Raw genomic sequence first — 14624 nt, 5'->3', positions numbered from 1 at the left:
ATAAATACTAATTCAGAAGTCAAACAACAAAAATCAGCGTTAATTTACAAAATTTTCACAGGACTAGTTTCGATGGTTTTACCGAACTATCATCTTCAGCTGCAAAACCGCAAATGAACAAGATAGGAAATAATGTTTAGATAAGATAAGAAAGCCTGGACAAGAATAAGCAAGTGGCGCCATCTGTTGGCGAAACCATATCTAAAACATAATTTCTCTAAAAGCCGAAGGCAAATTTAGATTGGAATTAGGATCGTTAACTAGAACAGAAAGATTTTTATGAATGTGAAATGCCTCTAGAAAATCCAGTTCTCCAATGGAAGATGTTTTTTGAATAATTTTGGTAGCAGAAAAATTGAAAGTGTGATTTTCGGACCAACAATGTTGAGCAACAGAAGACTTCTGTGTTTCCTTTTTTCTAACATATGCCTCATGTTCTTTGACACGAAATTTTAAGGCTCTCTTAGTTTGGCCAATGTAAATTAAACCGCACTGGCAAGGAATCCTATAAATACCCCAGGAATTCATATCCGGAATGGGGTCCTTGAGTATAGAAGTTGGAATTTTATTGATGGGAGAGTAAACAACCCGAAAGTTAAATTTCTGCAAAATATGTGCAACTTTATAGCTAATTGATGGAAAGAAGGGAATGACAACAGAATTTTTATAATCTCCTAAAATAAGAGTGTGGCTTTTAGTGTGTTGAGATGAGAATTTTTTAACTGCTTGATTAATAATGTTGGGTGAAAAGCCCCTGTCAATAGCTATTGCTTTTAAATAATTTAGTTCTTCATCAAGGGCTAGTTTGGAGGAGCAAACTTGAAGAGCACGGAAAACATAGGAATAAAATGAAGCTAACTTTTGTTTAGTCGGATGACATGATTTAAAGTGTGGTGGAAGGCAAACCGATGAAGGTTTACAGTAAACTGTAGTACTGAAGTTGGATGTGTTACGTGTGACCAGAATGTCGAGAAACGGAAGAGAATTGCAAGTCTCAAGTTCAAAAGTGAACTGAATAGCAGGATCAATAGAATTCATTGTTGAAAGAACTCTATTTAAATCATCTTTATTACCTTCAAACAGGGTAAAAGTATCGTCTACGTAGCGGAACCATGCCGGGAAGTTTAAAGTTTCAAACAATTTTGATTCATAATAATGCATGTAGATATCAGCCAGGATGGGACTGAGGGGGCTTCCCATGGCTAATCCCTCAGTTTGCTTGTAATATTTATTTTGGAAAGCAAAATGTGTTTGTTTCAAACAGAGTTGAGTGAGAGAAATTAGCTCATCAATTTCGATGCAAGAGAAATGAAATTCGCGAAGTCTGGTTTCTAGACATCTTAATGCACCCTCCACTGGGACATTGGTGAATAATGATTTTACATCAAAAGAAACCATGAGTAAATTACGAGGAGAAATGTTTTTAACCTTTTTTACACACTCTATTGAATTTTTTATGGTGTAAATGTTATTGTCTAATAGATTGGAAAATCTAGAAACTAAATATTTAGCTAATGGATACGAGGCAGTACCTAAATTTGATACAATAGGGCGGAAAGGAATACCACTTTTATGAATTTTGGGAAGAGCATATAACCTGGCACCATTCGCAACAGATGGGATAAGCGAATGTTTTAAGTTGCTTGAAATGATTTGCGAAGATTTGATCGCAGTTTTTATTTTGGATAAGTCCGAAGGTGAAGGATCTTTAGGGATCGGATTATATGGTCCTTCGTTTAAGAGTTTAGTGACACCATCGATGTAAGTGTTCTTATCCATGACGACTATCTGGCCACCTTTGTCGGCCTTTGAAATGACAATATCCGGGTTAGAATGAATCTCGCGCATTGTAGCTCTTTCTCTCGCAGTTAGATTTGGTTTCAAAGGTTTATTATTGAATTTCACATTATGAGCGATAAGATGCCTAATCATTTCTTTCTGTGAATCTGAAACTTTACTGAACTTGAAAGCTTTTTCGATAGGAGCCAAAATCTTTGGAATCGAGGGTTTACAGGTTTGTGAGAAGTTAAAATTATATTTTAGAATTCTCTCTTGTTCTTCTGAAAGACTAACATTAGAAATATTAACTATTGGCTTGATGTTTACAATGGGAAGATTTTTTGAACTACGTGAACTGGAAGACTGTAAAAGAAGTTTTTCGAATTTAACTGCAAGGGTGTTTTTATGACGGTTAACTGCATTCTCCGTTCTAGACCAAGACTTTTGTTCAAGGGCAGTGAAGTTTGGATATGTTTTAGCGAGTTCCAGATGAAGCTTATAGAGTTCATGTTCAATTTTGGACAATTGTTGACGTGTATCCCTTATCATGGACCGAAGTGAGGCAAGTTTGCAATTTAACAGAATTCTTGAAACGCGACTCGAAGGTTTTTGATTAGATTTGATTTGAATAAAATTGGGGATCAATTTTTTACTTTTACATTTAAGGAAAAAGTCAAGATGATTCAGGAATTTTTGCCGTTTCAGGTGTAATTTAGGCGTAATTCACTAAATTACGCCTGAAACGGCAAAAATTCCTGAATCATCTTGACTTTTTACTTAAATGTAAAAGTAAAAAATTGATCCCCAATTTTATTCAAATCAAATCTAATCAAAAACCTTCGAGTCGCGTTTCAAGAATTCTGTTAAATTGCAAACTTGCCTCACTTCGGTCCATGATAAGGGATACACGTCAACAATTGTCCAAAATTGAACATGAACTCTATAAGCTTCATCTGGAACTCGCTAAAACATATCCAAACTTCACTGCCCTTGAACAAAAGTCTTGGTCTAGAACGGAGAATGCAGTTAACCGTCATAAAAACACCCTTGCAGTTAAATTCGAAAAACTTCTTTTACAGTCTTCCAGTTCAAGTAGTTCAAAAAATCTTCCCATTGTAAACATCAAGCCAATAGTTAATATTTCTAATGTTAGTCTTTCAGAAGAACAAGAGAGAATTCTAAAATATAATTTTAACTTCTCACAAACCTGTAAACCCTCGATTCCAAAGATTTTGGCTCCTATCGAAAAAGCTTTCAAGTTCAGTAAAGTTTCAGATTCACAGAAAGAAATGATTAGGCATCTTATCGCTCATAATGTGAAATTCAATAATAAACCTTTGAAACCAAATCTAACTGCGAGAGAAAGAGCTACAATGCGCGAGATTCATTCTAACCCGGATATTGTCATTTCAAAGGCCGACAAAGGTGGCCAGATAGTCGTCATGGATAAGAACACTTACATCGATGGTGTCACTAAACTCTTAAACGAAGGACCATATAATCCGATCCCTAAAGATCCTTCACCTTCGGACTTATCCAAAGTAAAAACTGCGATCAAATCTTCGCAAATCATTTCAAGCAACTTAAAACATTCGCTTATCCCATCTGTTGCGAATGGTGCCAGGTTATATGCTCTTCCCAAAATTCATAAAAGTGGTATTCCTTTCCGCCCTATTGTATCAAATTTAGGTACTGCCTCGTATCCATTAGCTAAATATTTAGTTTCTAGATTTTCCAATCTATTAGACAATAACATTTACACCATAAAAAATTCAATAGAGTGTGTAAAAAAGGTTAAAAACATTTCTCCTCGTAATTTACTCATGGTTTCTTTTGATGTAAAATCATTATTCACCAATGTCCCAGTGGAGGGTGCATTAAGATGTCTAGAAACCAGACTTCGCGAATTTCATTTCTCTTGCATCGAAATTGATGAGCTAATTTCTCTCACTCAACTCTGTTTGAAACAAACACATTTTGCTTTCCAAAATAAATATTACAAGCAAACTGAGGGATTAGCCATGGGAAGCCCCCTCAGTCCCATCCTGGCTGATATCTACATGCATTATTATGAATCAAAATTGTTTGAAACTTTAAACTTCCCGGCATGGTTCCGCTACGTAGACGATACTTTTACCCTGTTTGAAGGTAATAAAGATGATTTAAATAGAGTTCTTTCAACAATGAATTCTATTGATCCTGCTATTCAGTTCACTTTTGAACTTGAGACTTGCAATTCTCTTCCGTTTCTCGACATTCTGGTCACACGTAACACATCCAACTTCAGTACTACAGTTTACTGTAAACCTTCATCGGTTTGCCTTCCACCACACTTTAAATCATGTCATCCGACTAAACAAAAGTTAGCTTCATTTTATTCCTATGTTTTCCGTGCTCTTCAAGTTTGCTCCTCCAAACTAGCCCTTGATGAAGAACTAAATTATTTAAAAGCAATAGCTATTGACAGGGGCTTTTCACCCAACATTATTAATCAAGCAGTTAAAAAATTCTCATCTCAACACACTAAAAGCCACACTCTTATTTTAGGAGATTATAAAAATTCTGTTGTCATTCCCTTCTTTCCATCAATTAGCTATAAAGTTGCACATATTTTGCAGAAATTTAACTTTCGGGTTGTTTACTCTCCCATCAATAAAATTCCAACTTCTATACTCAAGGATCCCATTCCGGATATGAATTCCTGGGGTATTTATAGGATTCCTTGCCAGTGTGGTTTAATTTACATTGGCCAAACTAAGAGAGCCTTAAAATTTCGCGTCAAAGAACATGAGGCATATGTTAGAAAAAAGGAAACACAGAAGTCTTCTGTTGCTCAACATTGTTGGTCCGAAAATCACACTTTCAATTTTTCTGCTACCAAAATTATTCAAAAAACATCTTCCATTGGAGAACTGGATTTTCTAGAGGCATTTCACATTCATAAAAATCTTTCTGTTCTAGTTAACGATCCTAATTCCAATCCAAATTTGCCTTCGGCTTTTAGAGAAATTATGTTTTAGTTCTGGTTTCGCCAACAGATGGCGCCACTTGCTTATTCTTGTCCAGGCTTTCTTATCTTATCTAAACATTATTTCCTATCTTGTTCATTTGCGGTTTTGCAGCTGAAGATGATGGTTCGGTAAAACCATCGAAACTAGTCCTGTGAAAATTTTGTAAATTAACGCTGATTTTTGTTGTTTGACTTCTGAATTACCAAATAAATATATTGTTGTAGAGAGGCATATTGTTATATCCAGGGCCCACATATTTTGAGCATTTAATAAGAGTTTTTTATTATTATTATTATTAGTTTAAGGTGCATAACATACTACTTTTAAGTCTATATTTAGAAGAAATTAATTTGTAAAATACTAATAATAGTTGTTTAAATACTAAAAAAATAAATAAATAAGATAAATTCAGAAAATAAGCACAGAAATATTCACATACCTGAAAACACTTTTTATTGAAAATAATCCAATATTTTTGTTTATTTATTGATTTTTTTAACTGTTAAGTTCACCAATACTGTATGCATTGAGTCTAGTGCACGAAAATGTTCTTCATTTGTCGACAGAAGGCTTGAAAAAATTGTCCGTAGAGAATTCACAGATTGAAGAGCTTCCTGGGATGACAATAAGGACTGCGATGGACCTGTATTATCATCATCATCTTCATCATTGTTTCCTATCTCATCAGTAATTTCAGAGAGAATATCTTCATCAGTAACTCCTGCGAAAACCATAAGATCATCATCTGCTGTTAAATAGTCTTCTATACTAATTCCAAACTTTTTACCGCTTGTTTCCTCAAGTTGGGATACGGATTTTTTGATGTGCAAAACACATTCTTGATCATCTGAGAGATCATTATCTATGGAATTTTCATCATTATCAGATTTCTTATCTTCCATAACACAAAGACCGGCCTTTTTCCAGCAATTCTGAATGGTTTTTTCTGTTACTTCCCACCAACTTCCAGCAATATTGTCACACGCTTCCTTGACATTTACAGCTTTGAAAGGGTCTTCTACTTTATTTTCAAAGTTTACAAGTATGAAGTCCACCAACCGTTTTCTGTAATATCCTTTGAAGCACCTAATTATGCCGATATCAAGAGGCTGTAAAATTGAAGTGCAACTGGCAGGGAAAAAAGCGATTTCGATATTTTGTAGCTTTGGAAATGACGTGTGAGTACCGCAGTTATCTATCAACAAAACGATTTTTTTCTTTCTCTTCTTCATTTCATTGTCTAACTTCTGTAACCATTCGGAAAAAAATTTAGACGTCATCCAAGCCTTCTTATTTGCTTTATACTCCACGGGAAGACTTTTCACGTTCTTAAAGCACCTTGGCTTCAATGATTTACCAATGACAAGAAGTTGTATTCTATGCATTCCTGTGCTATTTGTACACAGAAGAACAGTCAGTCTCTGCTTTGATTTCTTCCCTCCATAACACTTTTCACCCTTGAATGCGAATGTTCGATCGGGTAGGAGTTGGAAAAACAGCCCAGCTTCATCTGCATTATAAATGTCTTCTGGAGCATACTTTTCTAAGATTTCTTTCATCTTGTTTTGCCGCCATTCATTTGCGTCGTTTATCGGGGCTGACTTTTTCTCTCCGTGAACTTCTTGGAAAGTTATTCCATGACGATCTCGAAAACGCATTAACCAACCATTGCTATCTTTGAAAGTTTTTTTCCCTAGCATTGCTGCAAATTTCCGTGCTTTTGCACATAATAAAGGTCCATTTATTGGAACATTTGTTGCTCTCATCTCTTGAAACCATTTTAAAACAGCAGCATCAATGTTTTCATTTGTCTCAACTTTCAGTCGTTTTCGCTCTGGGTTAATTTCATTTGAAGTTACAGCATCTCCGATTTGCTTTCTCTTCTTTAGGAACGTTGCAACTGTAGATTGCGATAATTCATGTTTCTTAGCCGCATCAATCTGCTTCATTCCCTCATCGACATCATTGATAATGTTCAGTTTATCTCGAAAAGATAGTTGCTTTCGCCCTGCCATCTTAGGGAACAATATCGCGTGAAAGAAAGAAAAGTTTAAACCAAACGTTTCGCATAGAACTCAAAATCATTAAAGACTATAAAACAACCTTTGAACTCACTTTTCAGTACGTCACTTAACAACACCCCGCCTCCATCTCCCCCTGTTCCTCTAACAAAGGGCACTTGTTCTGTGACAAGGTGACCAGACAGGTCTAGATGTCCTTAAACCTTATCAGAATTCCAAAGCTTACTGGGAAATGAGACTAGGCATACATTTACACTTCACCCCCCTCACCCACTCCAATTCCCAAAAGGGTGGTCTTCATCTGTTTTGAAATCTGAACAATAGCTATTTATTCAGGGATAAGTTGAATATCCGCAATGAGTCTTAATAGACTGAAAAAATAACAAAAGAAAACGGAAAAAAAAAAAAGCATTTGAAAATCAAAATATTATTATAAAGAGAGAAAATAATACTGAAATTTAGATTGAAAAAAATCGTTTTACAGAGGTTTATTGTTCTAGAGAATGTAGCAATATTGAGGGGAGATTAACATTAGTTTATATGTAAAAATCACCGGGACCACAAAACATTATTTTAGTAGAGGGAGTTATTGTTGTATCAGGTATCGTCGTAGCGAGAGTTTACTGTATACGAATTATGTAAAAAAAGTCAAAAATAGATTTATCTGCATTGTTAGGTAAATGTATTTTAAAATTTGCTTTGCTTAGAATGCAAAATCTATGCATTTTTAATCTGTATATAGTTTATGCATGTAGAGAATTTTTTATTTTCTTGAGGATGGAGGGAATTGAATAACAAATCCCTTCCATTGTACTTCCATGTTCTCAACAATTTTAAGATTTTATAGTTCATTGGCTGAGTTTTTATTTAGCATAAAAATAACATGCTTTAATTTTTTTTTTTTTTTTTTTTTTCCTGTTTAGTTTTAACCTATAAAATTATGGGGTAAAATATTTTTCGATAATCTTCAGTTAAAGATAGAAGGTTGGATTTGTCTGTTATTGGTGGCATTTTTATGCATTATGAACAATATGCTTCTATTTCCAATATTAAAGTTACTGTACTTTACTGATTTTCAAATAATATCAATAGTCAAATAAAAACACTGTCCTGGAACAGAGGACAGATTCTTACTACAAGAATTTATTTTAAATTAATGAAGTAAAAAATTAGGATGGGAAGATTTAAGTGAAGAATCACAATTTAAAACTGCAGATGAAATTTGATTAAGACAAAAGACGTCTATGAACAATATGCTTAGTTTAGTTTTAATAAAAACATCATGACAACTAACCATAAACCCTGAAGATAAATTTTAGAATTAATGATTTTTATATAGCCGGAACTTTATTAATTGAAAGTTTTGAATCAAAATATACAATAATAACTTTTGTTTTGTACATAATTTCTCAGAAGCTAATAATGAAGACTTATTTTTAAAAAATTTATTGTGATTTTGAAGACTGATTGGGGGAAAAACATGTAACATGTAAAAACATTAAGTCTTACAGTGAGATGTAGGTCTTCATTTATATCTTTGGTAAGGATAATTTAGGAACTCAGAATTCTTATGGTGTTTTTCAGTTCACTATATTGGAAAATTCAACATTTTCTGAATTATTTATTCTATTTAAACATTTCTGATTACATCCATTCCTGTGAATGACATTTTTCAGAGTTTAAATTACCAAATGAAATTAACTACACATATGATCGTATTAAGTTGTACAGCACAAAGCTAATAAATTGATACTATACAAATGGGCCAAATTACATGGAAAAAATATTTGTTTCAAATGTATTTTGTAGCCTGATTTCTTTTCCAATATATAAGAAAAAAGGTTGGGGGAGATTAAAGATGCAGTTTTCGATTTTTGCAAGCCAGTGCCAAAACTCTCAGAGCTGGAGTGCCCTGCTGGATGTGCACTTCCAGCAGTATTTTGTAGATACCTTTAATAAAGCCTGTGAAAAATGATACATGTAGAATTAAATTTAAATAAATTCACACAATAATGTTATTTTCCCACACAAAATACATAAATACAGCTTAATATATACTATCATTTCAAATACATAAAATCAAAAATCAAATTGTTTATATTTTTATACAAACTTTAACCCTTAATTATACTGATTTAAAAAAAAAAAAAAAAAAAAACATTGTGACAATGAAGCAGTACTAAAACATTCTTTTATGAGACAAAGATATGAAAAGAAAAATTAAATTAATGTGTTATTTTTCCATAGTCTTCTGAAATATACATATAAAATTAGAGTACCCATTAAAAGAGGTTTCAATTTTGTGTTTGAAAATACATATGCACTTGATTTATCAAAGCGATCAGTTTCTGGTTGTTTGTAACTGGAAATATTACACAAATAAATTTAAGAAACTGCATAAAAACTTAGTAGTAGTAGTAGCTTGGCTGATTAACCCAATTCTTTTTTTCCAAGTGTGTATGGTTTTCATGTTGGGAAAATTATACCTTAATATTGGCTTCCAGAAAGGGGCCATATTTTATATTAATATTTTTTAGAATACTCTTGTTACATTGATGTAAGATTGATCAACTAAAATCAGGTTGTTGACAATATCTGTGAAAGTCATAAATGTATTTAACTACACTTTATGCAGTATAATCCTTTTTGTGTTTTATTAATATAAGATTGATCAACTAAAATCAGGTTGTGGGCAATATCTGTGAAAGTCATAAATGTATTTAATTACACTTTATGCAGTATATATTGCATGATGAGCATGTCACAGCATTTTTTGTTTAGGAAAAGTTACCATAGGTGCTGAGACATGTGTGACTAATCTTCAGATGCCATCAAAATAAAATTTTGAAGGTTGGTCTTAAGTCATTGATGAAGAGCAGCTGCATCTCACTTCATGTGTGAGTGAAATTTCTGACCGTTCAATGCCTTCTTCAGCTGTCTTCTGTGGTAGTAACATGGGCTTGGCCATAATAGAAATGGTCACTTGTTTGTCCATGTCCTTCCCTATGCATTATTGTCAAATCTGCCTTTGTTTAATTCAGGACAAACACTTTCTTCTTCCAATAAAACACTTAAAGTGGTTAACATCCTTTAGCATTGAGGAATGTTAATCTAGTTTAGACTTTAGACCAACTGTGTATACCAAACTCCATCTTTTAATGATTATTCCTGTGAAGACAAAAATCTTCTTTAGACTTTACAACAAGAGGATTTCTTACAGGGTAAAATTGTTAGCCCTATGCCCAACGTCAACCTGGAGGACCAGTACCCTGATATACAGAATACTGGTCCTCCAGGGGCAGAATATTCAGCTATACCCCAAGCACTGGTACCCATTTTAGTCACTTTTTATGACATACATGAGCTACATTGGGACTATTCTTTCACAGTCTGTCACTACACAGGTTTCAGAATGTATACTGTATCCCAGATCTCAATATTCATAAATGTCTTTCGTGATGATATATTAAAATAGATAATATTTTTAAATTATAAATATTTTATTTTCCCCCTTTATGTTATTAATAATCTTCTTAGTTTATATTTATTTATTTTTTTCTTTTAACAGAACAGAAGTAATAAATCGTCTGCTTCACCGGGATTCCATGGATGTAAGTGTTGTAAGTTGAATTTCATGTATTTATGAAGCCAACCAGTTAACTGTGCTTTGGATTGGTGTTGGCTTTTGTTGGGAATGAAAGGTGAAAATAAGAATGTAAACTTCTGTATTTGCCTAAATCTTTCTAACTCATAAATAACCATCTTTCACATTAATGAGGTTGCTTATTAACATTAATTCATCTGCAAATTTTATCAGTATTTTGGCAGCACTTAGACAAATGCATTTTCATACCTTTAATTACTCCACATGTTACATTTATTTATTCTCCCCCCCCCCACACTAAATTTCCATGTTAAAAATCTGGTATATCATGTTTTTAAAAGATATGCTCCCCCCCAAAAAAAAAAAATCCACATAAATAGAAAATAATTCAATGTCTAAATATCTGTGGAGTTTATTTCAGTAAAATCAAGCTTATAATTAATATTTTTTATTATTGTAGTTGATGTTAGAAAATCCTGTAATGCTTTAAGACACTGAATATAATCTATTTATGATTTGATGATATCCTTGGTTTTTTGTTTGTTTTAATTAATTTGGTTCAAAAAAATATTAAAACAATTTAGCAGTAGTTTTTGTATTATTATTATTTAATCGTAATGTTTTATAAAAATGAATATCTTTTAATAGCATTTACAGCCCTTAGGTCATGCTAATGTATGTGATTATTGTCTTTGACATCCAACTGTGCTTTTTTTTTTTTTTTTTTTTTTTTTCCACTTACACATTTTCATCTGATTTTAGAAAGAAAAACAGAAAATATTACATCTCCTTGTATTGACTTTACTAATTCAATCACTATTGATTTTATTAATTCAACTACAGGATGTCCATAATTTATTCACCAGATTAAAGATATGTTTTAAATAATACAGAATGAGAAATGGAGGGAGAAAGTGACTGAATTTTATTTAGCATTTCAAAAAATTATGTAATAATACACTTCAACATAAGCAGCATTAGTGCTCAGAGGATATAAAATATGTCCATGATTTCCCCTCAGAGATTATTAAACATTTGTGAAGTCACAGTAGCTGTTTTCTATTGTGGTTTCATTTTTTAATTCGTTGATGCTGCGGACTCTGCTGCATAAACTCAATTCTTCTAGGTAGCTTCAGAAAATGCAATCAAGTGGTGTGACATCTGGAGAAAAAAAAAGTTTGGCCATGAAATTGATCCACCTATTCCAATTTAATGATCTGGGAATGTTTCATCGAGGAGCTCGTATGCATATGTAGCCCAATGACAAGGGGCCTCATCCTGTTGGAAATAAGTGTTTGACTGTATGTCTTCTAATTACAGTACCGAAAACAATGTCAACATATCGAAGTAATCATCTGAATTAATTCATTACTCCAAGAAAAGAAGGAACCAATCACTTTGTTATGAGTTAGTGGGCATTAAACATTAACTTAAGGACTACCTTGCTCAGTTTCTCTTCTAAAATGCGGGTTTTGGGGCATCAAAATCCTGCAGTTTTGTCAATTTACCTCTCCTCTAATGTGAACAAATTGAGCATCATTATTGATATGGTCAAGCATATCTACAGAAGTTTCCTTATGAGTGACTCAATCATAAGATTTGATTGGTTGACAAATCCAGAATTTAAGCACAGTCACTTTGAACCATTCATGAACAGCTTTATGAACAGCCAACCTGGGAATTCTTGTTTACTGTTTGGCACAATGAGGGAATTTACTGAGACTGCATATGACACATCTTGAATGGTGGAAACATTTTCATCACTGACATTTGGCTTACCTGCACATCCTTTATGCAAAACATCTCTAATCTCTTGAAACTGTTTTAACCATCTTTTAATTGATTGTTCTGTTGATGAAGTTTTATAAAATTCAAGTTGAAATTGCTTCTGAACTGTTTTCAGGAATTTCGTTTAACATAACTAAAGAACGCACATTGCTTTTTCACTGCATGACACAGTTTTGTCTGTAAACAGACAAGTTCCCTGTTGAAGTAATAAAAGTTGGAACAGACAAAATTCTTTGAACTAAAGATTTTATATTGATATAAATTATTTCCTGTTACTTTGTAAAATGACTTTTTAAATTTAATTTTGTTATCCAGTGATTAAATTATGGACACTCTGCATATAAAAAACATGAATTTGTGATTTCTACCAACAGATTGTAAAAGTAAATCATAGAGTATTTATTTGGATGTATTTAAACCTTATAAAGCTCAATATCACTAATTTTCATTAAAAAATATATATTAATACTGCAGTATGTGATATATATTAATACTGCAGTATGTGATACCATGGGACAAGCTAAAAATTAGCATTTTGTAAGCTGTTGAGATTGTGTGCAGAAAGTGATCCTGCTAATCTATCCTTTTTATAAGAGTGGATATTTTGATAAAGAATATTAAAATTTATTTAGTATATACCATACGGTAACACAGAAAATGGAAAGTTACTGAATCAGTAATTTTTTCTCAAAATTCATTCAAATTTTTAAAAGAATTGTTACATAAAACCAGTATTTTCAACTGATTCATTTTAAACATAGTAAAGAAATCTATTCTAAACTATGTCCTTTTCATTCTACCAACTTTTAAACAACGTGTAAGAACAAGATGATAAGTTGAAAACTTCTGTCTTAGCTGAGTGGCATAATGCTGCTCCAAAAGTTGAACTTTATGAATTACATTAACTGCAGTTACCTCTGAACTTTATGAACCTGAAACTGTAAATTTATAAGGAGCCAAAACCAGACAAGAAACACTTCATTTTGAAAGCAAAGAAAGAATTGGGGAAATAGACATAAAAGTTCTTCTGCTAATGAGTAAGTAACTAAAATGTGTAAAATGTATCTGATGACTGTTGTAGATGAAAGTGTGCATTTGTTGTTATTGATAATTCATTATTCCTTTAAAAAAAGAGAAAAAAATGTATAGGAAATAATAATATAATGTGTATTTTCATGCAGCAGTAAATAGAGCTGATGTCATAATTAATAAAACGTTTAACTTTTATATTTTATTTATATATTTATTTTGCATTTTGATCAAAGTTTACTTATTAGTTTAAGAAATATTATCTTTATTTTTAATAAAATTTAGTTCACCGATTGTTTTATCTAAGTAATGTAAAAACTAATAATTTTAATTTCAGTTAATTCATATTATTTTAATTTCAAGTAAGTATTGCTCTGTTAATTATGTAATTAATCTAAAATCATGAGTTTAACAGCTGAATTCAGAAAGTTAATTTTGTCTGACACTTAAAGTTCCTCTTGGGGTGCTTAGGGAATATTAGAAAAGATTTTGTTTTGAGATGCGTATATTTTAGTGCTAAATTTGCCAAAAATTCGAAAATAAGAGGGGGGAGGATTGCAGAAAAAGTTTTAATGTGTTTACATTTTTTATTGTGCTAATAACATATGATAATCATGTTTAAGCTAACTTCTTGGGTATTAAATGTCAGACTTAGGGTTAAAAAAAGAAACTAACTCATAGAATTCGTTGATTGATGTCTGTGAATTTGCAATATTTTTTAGACATCTGATTTAAGTCTGTTTCAACTATGAAACATATTTAACTTGAAAAATCTTATCAAATTATGTAAAACATAGTTTAGAATAGATTTCTTTACTATGTTTAAAATGACTCAGTTGAAAATAATGGCTTTATCTAACAATAGTTTTAAAAATTTGAATGAATTTTGAGAAAAATTATTGATTCAGTAACTTTCCATTTTCTGTGTTACTGTATGGTATATATTAAATAAATTTTAATAATCTTTAACAAAATAGCTAATTTACTCTAAATAACTTATGTATGAAATTTTTATAGTAATATCAAAAGAATAATTCTGCAAAATTTTTGTAATAAAGGATAATTTATTATTTAAAATTAACTTTTTTATTGATATAAAAATAACTACTTAATAACATATTAATAACTGTTATATTTAGGACCTGACTGCAGCATATTCTTCTACTAGTTCCATCAATGACAGCAAGAAACAGAAACCTGTGCAGCGTAGGCTACGTTCTCTGGACACTGTGCGAGGGTAACTTAAACTTAGGGCTGGCATATGTTATTTCCTATATTTCTTATTATTTTTTTTCTGTAAATCTTATGAATTAGTGCTTGCCACTGGAGGGTCGTGGCAGTGGGCTGAACGAGATTTCTAATGGATTATGAAAATTTTGAAGAATTCTTTTC

General features: G+C 32.0%; 1 protein-coding gene across 9 annotated transcripts in view; it reads left to right on the top strand.

Annotated features, from left to right (window-relative positions):
- Window positions 1-14624, top strand: part of Hgsnat (Heparan-alpha-glucosaminide N-acetyltransferase) — a 126455-nt gene that overhangs the window by 72482 nt on the left and 39349 nt on the right. For 6 of the 9 annotated variants that reach the window (XM_085821844.1, XM_085821840.1, XM_085821841.1 and 3 more), the window contains exons 6-7: window positions 10380-10431; window positions 14372-14469. In XM_085821844.1, coding sequence (XP_085677970.1) covers window positions 10380-10431; window positions 14372-14469 — 150 coding nt within the window. The remainder of the gene's footprint in view (window positions 1-10379; window positions 10432-14371; window positions 14470-14624) is intronic. The other 3 variants (XM_085821845.1, XM_085821842.1, XM_085821843.1) reach the window with 1 other exon arrangement.

Source organism: Stegodyphus dumicola, chromosome 8 (assembly GCF_044657685.1).
Source record: "Stegodyphus dumicola isolate Sdum_Otavi_A_Nest chromosome 8, ASM4465768v1".
NCBI classification, from domain to species: domain Eukaryota; kingdom Metazoa; phylum Arthropoda; class Arachnida; order Araneae; family Eresidae; genus Stegodyphus; species Stegodyphus dumicola.
Note: the sequence above shows the minus strand (reverse complement) of the source record. Positions and strands in the feature narration are given on the sequence as shown.